This window comes from Cimex lectularius, unplaced genomic scaffold (genome assembly GCF_000648675.2).
Source record: "Cimex lectularius strain Harlan isolate CLEC.00 unplaced genomic scaffold, Clec_2.1 scaffold324, whole genome shotgun sequence".
Classification (NCBI taxonomy): domain Eukaryota; kingdom Metazoa; phylum Arthropoda; class Insecta; order Hemiptera; family Cimicidae; genus Cimex; species Cimex lectularius.
Genome location: NW_019392925.1, coordinates 230,252 through 242,928, shown reverse-complemented (window position 1 = coordinate 242,928; position 12,677 = coordinate 230,252). Strand labels below are relative to the sequence as shown.

At 32.0% G+C, this 12,677-nt stretch overlaps 1 protein-coding gene and 1 long non-coding RNA gene across 13 annotated transcripts in view; one reads left to right on the top strand and one right to left on the bottom strand.

Annotated features, from left to right (window-relative positions):
- Positions 1 to 12,677, top strand: part of LOC106665660 (glycerol kinase-like) — a 23,596-nt gene extending 10,919 nt beyond the window's left edge. For 5 of the 11 annotated variants that reach the window (XM_014392256.2, XM_014392255.2, XM_024229336.1 and 2 more), the window contains exons 2-12: positions 6,980 to 7,089; positions 7,152 to 7,279; positions 7,361 to 7,494; positions 7,597 to 7,814; positions 7,899 to 8,008; positions 8,070 to 8,175; positions 8,473 to 8,583; positions 8,684 to 9,146; positions 9,204 to 9,350; positions 9,414 to 9,500; positions 12,402 to 12,677. In XM_014392256.2, the coding sequence (XP_014247742.1) occupies positions 6,982 to 7,089; positions 7,152 to 7,279; positions 7,361 to 7,494; positions 7,597 to 7,814; positions 7,899 to 8,008; positions 8,070 to 8,175; positions 8,473 to 8,583; positions 8,684 to 9,146; positions 9,204 to 9,350; positions 9,414 to 9,500; positions 12,402 to 12,496 (1,707 nt within the window). In that variant the 5' untranslated portion in view covers positions 6,980 to 6,981 and the 3' untranslated portion in view covers positions 12,497 to 12,677. Of the gene's footprint in view, positions 1 to 2,801; positions 2,887 to 4,721; positions 4,818 to 6,571; positions 6,654 to 6,979; positions 7,090 to 7,151; positions 7,280 to 7,360; positions 7,495 to 7,596; positions 7,815 to 7,898; positions 8,009 to 8,069; positions 8,176 to 8,472; positions 8,584 to 8,683; positions 9,147 to 9,203; positions 9,351 to 9,413; positions 10,118 to 12,401 lie in introns of those variants that run through there. The other 6 variants (XM_014392252.2, XM_014392249.2, XR_001340322.1 and 3 more) reach the window with 6 other exon arrangements.
- On the bottom strand, positions 667 to 5,181 carry LOC106665662. Of its 2 annotated transcripts, none has more exons than XR_001340323.2 (3): positions 4,544 to 5,181; positions 1,556 to 1,787; positions 667 to 1,482 (listed from the first exon to the last, which is right to left on the bottom strand). It is a non-coding gene; the product is annotated as an uncharacterized LOC106665662 (long non-coding RNA). The 2 variants fall into 2 exon arrangements; XR_001340324.2 differs by having other exon boundaries at positions 1,556 to 1,705.

Here is a 12,677-nt window from a genome sequence, read left to right as displayed (position 1 = left end):
AGTATTTGTACTCACTCAAAGTGTATGTTATCGGTGTTGATGTGTCATTAATGGGTGTCGTGTTGAGAGTGCCAGTGATTGATGTTTTATGTTTATATACGTTTGATTTTGAAGGGGTGGGGAAGGAAGTCGGTATACAATGCTAGAAAATTTTAGATAACAAAAAAGAATGAATTTATACAATGCTAAAATATTGAGATATTGCTGTTTTATGTATATAATCGTTGGATTTTGAAGGGGTGGGGAAGGAAATTGGTACAGAAAACATTTTTATATGGGAGTCCGCTTCTTTGAGGTAAAAGGAGCCGACAATGGGCAAGAACGGGTGATGGTTCGGCCTGATTATCCATTCAGGATTATATAGACGGGGCTAATTAGGGAAAGAAAAGCTAAATTGTTGAAGAAATGTATGTAGAAATGTTTGTCGTAAGAAATGTAATGATTGTTTTATATGTTATGTGTGATGTGATGTTGATATATGTATATTATTGATGTTGAATTTGATTAATGATATTAGCGTAGTTGCGACTAAGTTTACCTGTGTCTGTTCTCTAATTGATGCTGTGTTTATATCTATATCTGTTGGTGTAAACAATTTCTAATAAGTTACATTTATGTTTATTTTGTTCTGTGTTTAATATTTTTGGATTGTTGAAATCGAAATTGAGATTCACCAATATTTTTAAATCTGAATAATCAGTTCTGGAATTCATCTACCTCTAGGGAATTTACAGTCTACAAGCTCTTTAGGAGGTGGTGAAAATAAATCATTTCTTTCACAGAATGGATTGTAAAATAATAAATGATGGTATCTCATAAATTTCATCGATACATTTAAATAAATTCGTTCCAATAGCTCTGGACTCTCTATAACATAGGTTAACAATTCATATAACTATATAATAACAGTAATATGACTTTTCTCATTTTAAGAGAATCAATTGTCGTCATAGCTTCGTAGGTTCATCAATGGTTATATTGGCTAAATTTAAGTGTGAATTAAATGCTAAAAATCTTAATAAACTATTTTTGAACTTGTTCAAGCTTACTAATATAATTAGAGTTAAACTCTAAAATAGATCTGATTATTGAAAAGTACACATTTTTAAGCACGTAATATTTATCGAATTCTTTAGTTTTTTATTTTGTCTAATTTTTATATCCTTTTATTTATTTTTTATAAAAAGTTTACTATTGTGCCGTACACCTTCACTGATTGAGACTTAGAGAGACTTTATTGAGACGTATTCTACTGGCTTAATGTTAAATTTTTACTTTACTTCCTGAAACATTTCTTCCCGCTCCTAAGTATACTATGGAGTTTGGACACGTCATTACGATGTGCTCCAAAGTTTCCTCCTCGCGACATTCACACCAGTTGTTCTCCTCCAAATTCATTTTCTTTAGATATGCTTTACATATTCCTGGGTAAGATTTTAACTTACTAACTATCCTGCACGTTTTTTTAATTAACACGACTTCCTGAAAACCAAGCTTCCAATGATACGTTGGCATCATCTCTTTATAGACCAAACCCTTTCCTATTTATTCATACCAACGTTGTCATCCCTCCACATTCCGTTTTTTCGCTACACTACAAATCTTGTGCAGCCTCCTTCGCAAGCAGGTCCACCTTCGTATTACCTAAGATCCCGCAGTGCGCCGGAATCCTCATAACTTCCCACTTCTCTTCAGCATTTTTTAACTATGGTTTAATTTCTGAGATTAAGTGTTGTTGACGTTGCTGCTCATGAGTGTTAGTAAAACATTCTATGCACTTCTACTGTCTGATAAAATAACATTTTTTAATTGGCAAACAACCACTAGGGTTGTAATTAATTATATTATATTTAGACATACATAAAATTATTTACACAAAAATTAAATTAAGTTTATCAACTCAGTCTCATGTAAGAAGTCGATCTGTAGTCTCCCGACAGTCACCTTTTATTTGTATCTATTATTTCAGCGATAAACCCGTTATATACTTGATCTCCTGGTCTGTTTAATCAATAAAAAAATTATAATTTGTTTTGTCATTATTTGTCGTTGTCATTATCAGGATGGATTTCTCTACCAATTTTGGCCAATCATTCCACCTTAGTAGAATAAGGTCAAATGAACTTGTTAGCCTTAATTTTTTAGTTTTTAAATGGACTTAATCAGTTTTTAACTGTAATTTCATCAATAATTTGACGTTTGTTTGGTTAATCAGTTGCTAATAGTTTTGGTTTTATAGTGTTTTAAAAAATACTGTGTCATGTAAAAGAACAAGAGTATGATTTTTTGGATACGCACTAACGCAAAATTGCTGGAACCCTGTCTTTTTCCCCCGTTAGAATTTAATAATCATTTCATCGGGTACGTGAATGTTGACTTGTAAATGGGTATTCGCGGCAGGACGGTAGTGATATCCAGATTCGAGGTTCCACTTGTTGGACGTCGATTGAAAGGGCAGTGGAGATCAAGAAGATCAGTGGAGATCATTTTTTATTTTATATTTATTTTTAAATTTATAATACTATATCAAAACCTGTATTTAGTTATCGTAGTGGAGGTGCCATGGCGAGTAAACCGGCCTTAGTGTCCCTGCCCTGGACAAACACAAGTCACCTCTATGAGTGCGGTGAAGTGCACGAAAGTCGTTTTATTTAAGGCCCTAAGACCTGATTATAATTATACTTTTTTTGTAATGTGGGGTAAAGTGGTGTAAATGGTGATTTGTAATCTGGTATTCCTGGCAGGAGGGGAGCAATATCGAAATTCGGGGGATAATTCCGGGAAGGGGTTAAAAAGGGATGTATAAAAGGGGCTGGCAAACAGGCAGCGGAGATTGAATATTTGTTATGTGTCGGACAGCTATTGCACCTTTCTTCCTCCTGCGGGGTAAGTTGAAATATATTTGTAATTTTATTTTGAATAATGGTTTATTAGCAGCTTATTTATTATAAAATACACTAGTTCGACGCTCGATTAGTTACATCCTTTTCAAGTGTTTCGTAGAAGCTATAACATATAATAAAAAAAAGTAAATGTAGTTATTACATTTTGAAAAAAATTGCAATAGTACATATTTTACAATTAAACATTACGTTATTTTCTATTAAAAATATTTAACTGCAATACATAAAACTATTATAAAAATTACTTATATCCTATATAACAGGTTATGTCTAAATTTTTTTTTTAACTTTTCTTTTTTCTTTATATCTATTGCACTTACATTAAATGTTTCTGTTAACTTGTATTTGTCTTATTTTTGGTGTTCATTTCCTATCAATACGTCCTGCCTCCGCAATTCCTGTTGTTACATTGGATGTTATTTTTGAATTCATGCTAATGGGAAATACATACCTTTTTCCTTTTTTGGGGAGCTTATTGGCCACTAGGTGGTGGCTACATGTCCTTCGGGGACATGTCGGATTGAGATATTGGGAACGAATTGGTAGGAAATGAACACCAAAAATAACATTTAATGTAAGTGCAATAGATATATAGAAATTAGAAAAGTTTTTAAAAAATTTAGACATAACCTGTTATATAGGATATAAATAATTTTTTTTGTAGTTAAAATTTTTTAATAGAAAATAACGTAATAATGTTTAAGTGTAAAATGTAATGTATTGCATTTTTTTTTAATGTAATAGAGTTATTTAGTTTAAAAAAAATTGTTTTATCATATCTTATAGCTTCGACGAAACATTTGAAAAAGATGCCACCAATCGAGCGTAGAAACTAGTAGTGTATTTTATAATAAATAAGGTGCTAATAAACCATTATTCAAAATAAATATTTAATAGAAACCTTAGCATAATTCAACGAAACGATTTATTAAATTTGTAATACTATATCAAATCCTGTATGTAGGTATCTTTACATGTATATTGAAATTAACTTTTTTTTTTAAATATGTGTTTTTTAGTGACAGGTTATTAATAGTTTGTTGGAGTCGTGCGGAGCAGTCAAAAATGAGGTAGTTTATCATTTCTTACCGACGTTTCGACTTTTTATTCGGGTCATCTTCAGGACCTGGGTGAATTACAAAACATGTTTATTGGAAAAAAATAAAATGCAAATGTAAATATAAATTTTGAACAGCTATTTCATACTCACATAAAGTGTGGTGCTATTCTTGTGTCATATGAAGCAAAAGCAGAATACAATTTCACTCAAAGCCAACATGACACAAGAATAGCACCACACTTTATGTGAGTATTTAATACTTGGTTCGAAATTTATATTTACAAAATGACCCGAATAAAGGTGGGGGGGGATGAAAAAGGTGTTTTTCTAAACTACCTCATTCTTGACCGCTCCTCACGACTACAACAAGTTACAAAATACTGTGAAATTTTTAACTGTCAAAATACGTTAATTCACTACTTTCGTGGTCCGCTTGACCAATTAATACATGACAATTAATTAAGGTTTTTAGTTGAGATGAAAAAAAGTTAATGGCACGAGAGGGATTCGAACCCACGACAGATAATTGTCAAAATACAGTTGAACAAAATACTATTGTCAGGTCAAAACAAAACATTACCATCTATCGTGTATTACTGACTCTTGCCGGACCGCTTGACTCATTTATTCTTTGTCATTGACCGTCAATACACGTATGCACCTATGTCAAATTGAAATTTATATTCCATTATCGATCTCAAGGGGAAAACAACAAGCTTCGCGTTTCCCAATCGGTTCGACTGTTAAGACACCGCGCCCTTCTTACGTAGACGTCCCCACTATTCTTTATCCTTTTACCTCTCGGCTCAATCAGTCTTTCAAAATCCTGTTCTGCTGCCTGTGTCTTCTGCGAGGTGGGTTTTTTTCTCTTATTTCCCCTTAATTGTCCAAAACATTATTAGTAAATAAAAAAATGTAAAATATATACATATGTTAACAATTAAAACGAAATATAAAATAAAATACTTATTCCTCTGTGCGGCATGGTAATAAACCGTCTGTTGGGAGTGACGATATTTAAATGACTTATGACGTAGTTATAGAATGTTTTCACTTTAGCTGGTGACGTTAGTTTTTTATATTTATTTTTATTTTTTTTTTTTTTAACATGTCCGAACCTTTATGAAAGCATGTTGATGAATGGGATGAGGGCTGTTTAATAAAGGTTGGACATTTTACAACAATTTTTATTTACCATATAAAAGACGATGCACTCACTGTAAGTACGTCTAAGTCATTAACAAACAAAAAATTATAGTTGAATGTTACTGTTCTGCATGTTAAATTAAGACGTACTATTTTAAACTTAAAAAACAAATAAAGAGTACTAGGTAAAACATAAATTACCAAGCGGCGATAGAGATTTATTTTGCTCGATTTAAAAAAGAAATTTTAAAAATTGAAAATTTTATTACATAAAAAATTACAATTGTCCTTTTTTATGACTGAAAATTATTAAATTCACCGGCTTATGAAATAAATCTCAAAACTTTTATAATTGCCATTCAATTAATTAAAAAGCTAATAGAAGATCGAAGAAAAATTGGTGTTCTTCTCTTGTCTTGCTTCAGATAATACCACCACTGATAACACTGTTTCCTTATAAATGGACTTTTTTAACTCTTGAAGTAGGTTCAATTGAAATTAAATATTTGAACAGTGAAATTAATAACACAAAGAAAATTAGTTCAATTTCACCAGTCTGTGAACACTCCTACAAGTATTCATTTTTCTATGGAATTTATTATTATATTTATATCGACGATTTGACTCACATTTTCTATTAAAAGAAAAAAAAGTTACTTATTGAGATTGACAGTTTATCATTGGTAGTTTTGAAAATGTGTCAGTCAAATGTAATACGTAAGTGGGTGATAAAATGATTTTGATATTAAAAAAATTCCACATGGCTATGGCCAAATTCGGAAAAGTCACCAAAAACTAACTACTTCTCAACAGACCTGACAAACGATTCAATAAAAATCGTAATTAATATATAATAAAGAAACTATAAAAATAATATTGAACCCTGGTTTTATTTTACAACATTAATTACAAATTAGCCTCAATTGAATGTTTTAACTTACATATGCACATATATATTGGAAATAAGTTGTCTGTTTTAATAAGTTGCAATGAAAACAAGTTTAAAAAATATATGTACATTCCATATAAACTTCACTATTTAAAAAAATGATATTTTGTTATTACAGTTGAAAGTTTAAGCCAGCAATATAACAAAATTTTGTATATATCTTGGTACAAAACTAAACTTAATAATCAAAAACACAGGTCTGTAAAATAATTGTATCATTTTTGGGAAGAATGTTTTAAATTTGAACAACAGCCATAATAAAATAATCTATGACTATATGAAACTCCTTGTGAAATATTCATTTCTAGCTGTTGTTTACACAATTTTTGTGAACACCAGTTGAATTGACAGCTCATTTCCGTAATAGTTTTTAGTGTATAACGGTCTAAGGGGTCAAGGTTTGATAAAGAACTGGCCTTAACCCTTATCCAATAATATTTCCTGTTCTACATTCGGCCAGACAATTTCATTGTTTTGTTTTTGTTTTCTTCCCCTCATTCCCCGCCGTTCAAACGCCATCATAGTAAAATGTGGACCCTAGCTTTTTTTTTCCACATCTTAAGTTATTTTCCATATGTACATGAAGTGAACAGTGGTAAAGAAACACATTCAAAATTCTGATTAAAACTTGTGAAACTTGACATCCAACAGAAAAAAAGCACTTATTTCTTCATCAAAGAACAATATATATTGGTTAAAGGAAAATGTTTCCTTTTATAGCGGTTGCATCACAGCCATGTTGTCAATTGTGACAAATATTTGTTTAAGCCATTTTGGTAGCCTTTCCATAAAATGTGTTCTGAAGCTACTCATTAAAACTTGAATGGTTTCAAATTCAAAATTAGTTGCATTTCTTCATCACCTTAATATGCACAATAAATTATTTATTTATTTATAATAGGGTGTTTCACTTTATTACAGAAATGGCTGATGAGCTATCACAGTTCATACCTAGTCTAGATGAAAAAGGTACCCCGCTTCAGCCATTAGTCGCGGTGATAGACGCAGGCACAAAAACAATTCGTTTTGCTGTAAGATTATTGATGCAACAATTTAGTTTATAAAAAGTCTTATTTATAAAAATTGTTGATAGATCCTTTCTCCAAAAACAAAGGAAGAAATTGTACATTATCAAACAGACATTACTATTATAAGCCCACAGGAAGGTTGGTTCGAGCAAGATCCTTTAGCTATAATAACCACCATCAAGGAATGTTTAAGGTATTGTTGAATCTATTTTACTTTCAACTACTGAATATATCAGAACCATGTTTATCTTTTATTTATTTATTTTTTTAATAGGAATGCTATTAGTAAACTAAAACAAACATCTACATATACATTGGAACAAATAGTAACATTAGGTATTACAAATCAAAGAGAAACAACTATCGTTTGGGATAAATTTACAGGAGAACCATTATACAATGCTATTAGTGAGTTTATTTTACTGTGACTTTGTTAATAAATTGTATTTTTTTTTTTTTTTTTTTTTTTTTTGTTGTAATCTCATTTTCATTTACAAATTTTATTTTTAGTGTGGTATGACATCCGGACAGGCGGAATCGTTGATACCATTCTAGCTCAGCACCCAGCCCAAAACAAGGAATACCTTAAACCGATATGCGGTTTGCCTATTTCCACTTATTTTTCAGCAGTCAAACTCTACTGGCTTATGGAAAATGTTGCAGCCGTTAAGAAAGCAGTAAGCGAAGATAGGTGTTACTTTGGAACAGTTGATACATGGATTGTTTGGGTGATTAGAGATTATATTTATTTTTTTAAACAAGGCTTTTTTTATTTTTAATATGTAATTTAATTTGAACTGTTTTATTTGAAGAATTTGACAGGTGGCCCAAATGGAGGCCTGCACATCACCGATGTTACAAACGCCTCAAGAACAATGCTAATGAATATAGACACCCTTGAGTGGGATGATACACTGTGCAGGTGTTTAATTTTTTTCCCCCTAAAACCAATTTAACCTAATTTTTTTTTTTTTTTTTTTAAGGCTATTCAAAGTGCCAAAAAGTATGCTGCCTCAGATACGAAGTTCTTCAGAGATATATGGTCATATTAAGCTAAATGGACTTCTTGATGGCATACCTATCTCAAGTGTAAATATTATTTCCTTCTCTCGATATATAAAAGTTAAAAAAAGTAAAGTAAAGTCATTCCTGTCATAAAGGAGGCCTTAACATTCAACTACACTTTGGGTGTCGCGGATGAGAGGGTCAAACCACTTTACAATACATCTTTCATATTATTTTACAAAATCCATGGGTATGCCGGGTTTCAAACCCTGGACTGCTGTTGTGGTAAATACGAGTTTGAAGCCCCAACTACTCTGCCACCATAGTCCCCTTTTTTCGACTTGTATTAACAATTGTAATTCATGGCTTTCCTTATTACAGATATTGGGAAACCAACAAGCTGCTTTGGTTGGTCAAGGCTGTTTAAAAGAAGGCATGGCCAAAACTACATACAGAGGGGGTTGTTTTCTTTTATATAATACAGGTGAAAACGTAAGTTTTTTTAGTTTTATGTTATGTAACATAACTAAAATGGAGATTAAATCAGTCTTCTTTTTGAGACATAGTATTTTAGTATAATTTTGTTTTTCAGAGAGTTTATTCTGAACATGGATTGCTAACCACAGTCAGTTATAAAATGGGCCCAGATGCACCAACAATTTACGCTCTCGAAGGATCAGTTGCTATAGCTGGCAATTCCATTAAATGGCTTCGAGACAAGTTGAATGTTTTAAATGACCTATCTGAAACAGAGCAGATAGCGGAAGAAGTGATGACGACTGGTGATGTTTATTTTGTTCCTGCTTTCAATGGCCTCTATGCACCATACTGGCGAAAGGATGCACGAGGGATTTTATGTGGTTTGACTCAGTTTACAAAAAAAGCCCATTTGATAAGAGCTGCGCTGGAGGCTGTTTGCTTTCAGACAAGGGATATATTGGAAGCCATGCATAAAGATTGTGGTGTGCCTTTGTCGAAAGTCAGAGTTGACGGGAAAATGACTGCAAATAGTCTTTTGTTGCAATTGCAAGCAGATTTATGTGGCATTCCTATCGGTAAGTCGTTTAGACAAATAAAATTTGTATATATAAACAGTAGTGTTTTAATTGCAGTCAGAGCACCACATTTTGCTGATGTTAACACATTAGGATGTGCGATGGCTGCTGGCTGGGCACAAGGGATCAACTGTTGGAGTAGAGATTCATCTTCTCTCGCCGAAGATAAAGGAACGACATTTTGGCCAAAAACAGACACTCATGGTAAACAGTCAATTTCATTTCTATAATCGATTCCATTAAGTTTAATATCATTATAATTCTTAGACAGAAATATGAGATATACAAAATGGAAGATGGCAGTTCAGAGAAGTTTAGGATGGGCCGTTACAAAGAGAGACTATCCCATGACAGGTAAAATAAAACATGCAAGGCATCAGTCTTTTAATAATACCTCTACTATTACATATCAGTAACAATTTGTTTATATTTGTTTTAATAAATTTGAGAACAACACTTAAATCTTATTTCTTCTAAATGTGTAAATAAACGATAACTATCAAGTGTAGTGCGAAGTTTTTATAATTTAATAAATAGAATAATTTATTATTGCAATGCATATTTATTATTACAATAATTTAAAATTGAAAGAGGTGGGGTAAAAAGTCAACCTTAATTCCTTCCTATAATCCTTAAATACAATAAGAGAACTATTGTAGTGCAAACTGCAGATATTATAGAGTAAAAATGGGCTATAAAGTCAACCTAAACTCTTTTACTATTTATATAAGACAAAAATAATACCTATTGTGTTTAATTAGTATTCTGTTAGAGATTTGCTTACTTCATAATTGAGAATATGTGTATTAATGGTTGTACATTGCGCTGTGTAATAAAATGTTTGTGCAGATACTTGTGAAAAATCTTACATAATTTTTAATGACAGAACATACTCTTAGCATAGGTAAGAAATTCTCCTGAAAATTTGTATCCAATGTTGGTATTATTAAAATTGAAATTTACAGCCAAAATTATATACGATTTGAAATTTGTATTTTATCTTAGAGATTTTAGAGAATATTAAAAGAAAAAATGTATACATATTTGTGTTTCTTAGTGACCTGTTGTTTCATGATTTGTCAAGACTTGACCGCTCCTCATGACTGCAAATTATAATTAATCATCCCTAACCACATACTTATAGCAAAAATTCCTTTCCTTGATATAAATTTGCACAGTAGACCAATATTGGTCATGGTATGTAAGAAATAATCCATTTCGAAGTGCAGATAAGTGTTGTTTATTCGCTCACTTTCAATAACAAATTAAGGGAATTAAGGGGGCATTGGTGGTCACAATGGTTCAGGCCCTCATTACTGTAAATTTACCAGATTGAAATCCAGTGGCCCTGCATTCGAACTCAACATACTTACAAATGGGCTTTAAATATAAAAAGATTATGCTGGCTCAGGCGGATTTCAAAAGATTTATAAAAAAAAAAAAAAAAAAAAAAAAAGAATAAAAAAACACTGCCACTTTGGTAGTTGATTTGAACCCATTAAAAAATAATAACTTGCATGTGATGATTAATGGTCAAAATATTAAAACTATTTGCTCAAATAAACCCTGTACAAAAATAGTAATGAAAAAATTATATCAAGTAATAATGTTTTCTGGTGGATTTCTTGTTCGATAACAGCTTTCAGCAGTGTTGTGAGCAAATGGTATTATTTTAATTTTACATATTATTTGAAAAAGTATGAAAAATTTACATATTGCAGTTTTGTTCTCATGCTTAAAAGTTTTTGTTTTTTATGTGATTTGAAGCATTTAATTTGTTTGTTACAAGTGTTGTTCCAGAACAACTCAAGGCTACTTGCATCAGCTTTTAATATCCTGGTTTGGGAGTGGTATTACAAATCATTGCCATAGCGAATGTGTTAAAAGTGTATAATTGCAATTCAGATGAGATGTCCTTAATACAACTTTTAGCTAATTGACAGTAAAATGACTTCTCTTTCTGGTTTGTGATTGGATGAACGTGTGTTCAAATTTGTTAGCATTCTTTAATATTTTGTAATGATTTATTTTAAAAGAAGCCAGTGTGATACACTTTTTAAGTCCTTCAAACTTCAAAAACGTTTTAATATTTTGATCCTGACTAGATTAGAGTCGGGATGAAAGTATTAAAACTTTTTGGAGTCTAAAAGACTTAAAAAGTGTATCTTCTTCTTAGGCTTCTTTTAAAATAAGTTATTACAAAATATTAATGTCTGATGACCACTATTTTAACCACTGCGCTCACCTGAGGAAGGATTAAAATAAATCCGAAACATTGTGGACTGAAAAAAGCTGGTAGTTGCTTTTATGAGATGACCTCTCCACCTTTGAGAAGGAAATATTAGAATTTAAACTGTTGAGGTCAAAATAAAAACATCGTTTATAAATATCCGCACAATATTATACAATGTGATTCATAGAAAGTTATCTTGTGATATTATCAACGACCATACATGCAAATCTCTAAGCTCAAATCTGCAAATGTATGTACATATATGTACAAGCCTACCACTTCTCACAGTACACCAGCATTTCCAGCTTTTGTAATTTACAATAAATTACCAGCAGGCTTTGAGAATCATCCCCCCCAAGTGTTGGTAGCCCGGGGTCAGACCACGGCCTTATCCGTCCAGTCACCGAGATTGGGCTCAAGAGGCTATCTACAGTTCAGTCGCCAACGCAATCGGTCTCCAAGTCCGAACCCACACACACTCCTACTCACTCTTAAATACAATTTTCTTCTTTATATATCATTCAAGCAATTAGGGTCATGACTTGATATCCTTCATCACCCTTTACACTACACATTCAAGCCCATAAATATATTCATTTTCAACATACATTTCGGATAAAAAACTATCAGTGCTATATGCAACAAAACAACCCTGTTTCCTTCAAAAATTTGAACAGTGAACCCAAAGACTTGCTGTCATGCTCAAGCATGATTCTCATATCAGGTGGCATTCCTAAACCCTCTCTACTTGGAGCCAAGGGATGGTACCTTCCAATTAACATGGAGCGACGTTCCTCTACATGTCAGCCACCTACACGGGCTTTGGCCCGAAAGTAAATGTTCATATGTCAACCTTGCATGGCCTAATCGAGTAAAGATGACCTCTCGAGTCAGATTTCCCGAGGGCCGTCTATCGACAATGCTCTTGATACAGTGCTTGTTATAATATATTATTAATCCACTGGATAAGTTTGGAAAACATTCATGTGACATTAATGTGTATGTTTCCTTTTATGTTACAGAGGAGCGGTATAGAATGATTGCATCAATTCCTGGAACATTGTTTCTCTTTACAAGTTTTGCCATACTTGTGTACTCAAGAGAAAGTGTACGGTAGCTTCCAGTATTCTACGATACTTTCTAGTCATGTGGCAACTTATGTGACAAGAGAATCATTGTGATTTTTAGTTTAGATTAGATTTGTTTAATGTACATTTTTTTAAGAAAGATTGATTTTCATTGTGAAAATTAGATGAAAAACTAAGTTTTGTAGTATTAAAGCTGGAAAATTTTTATTA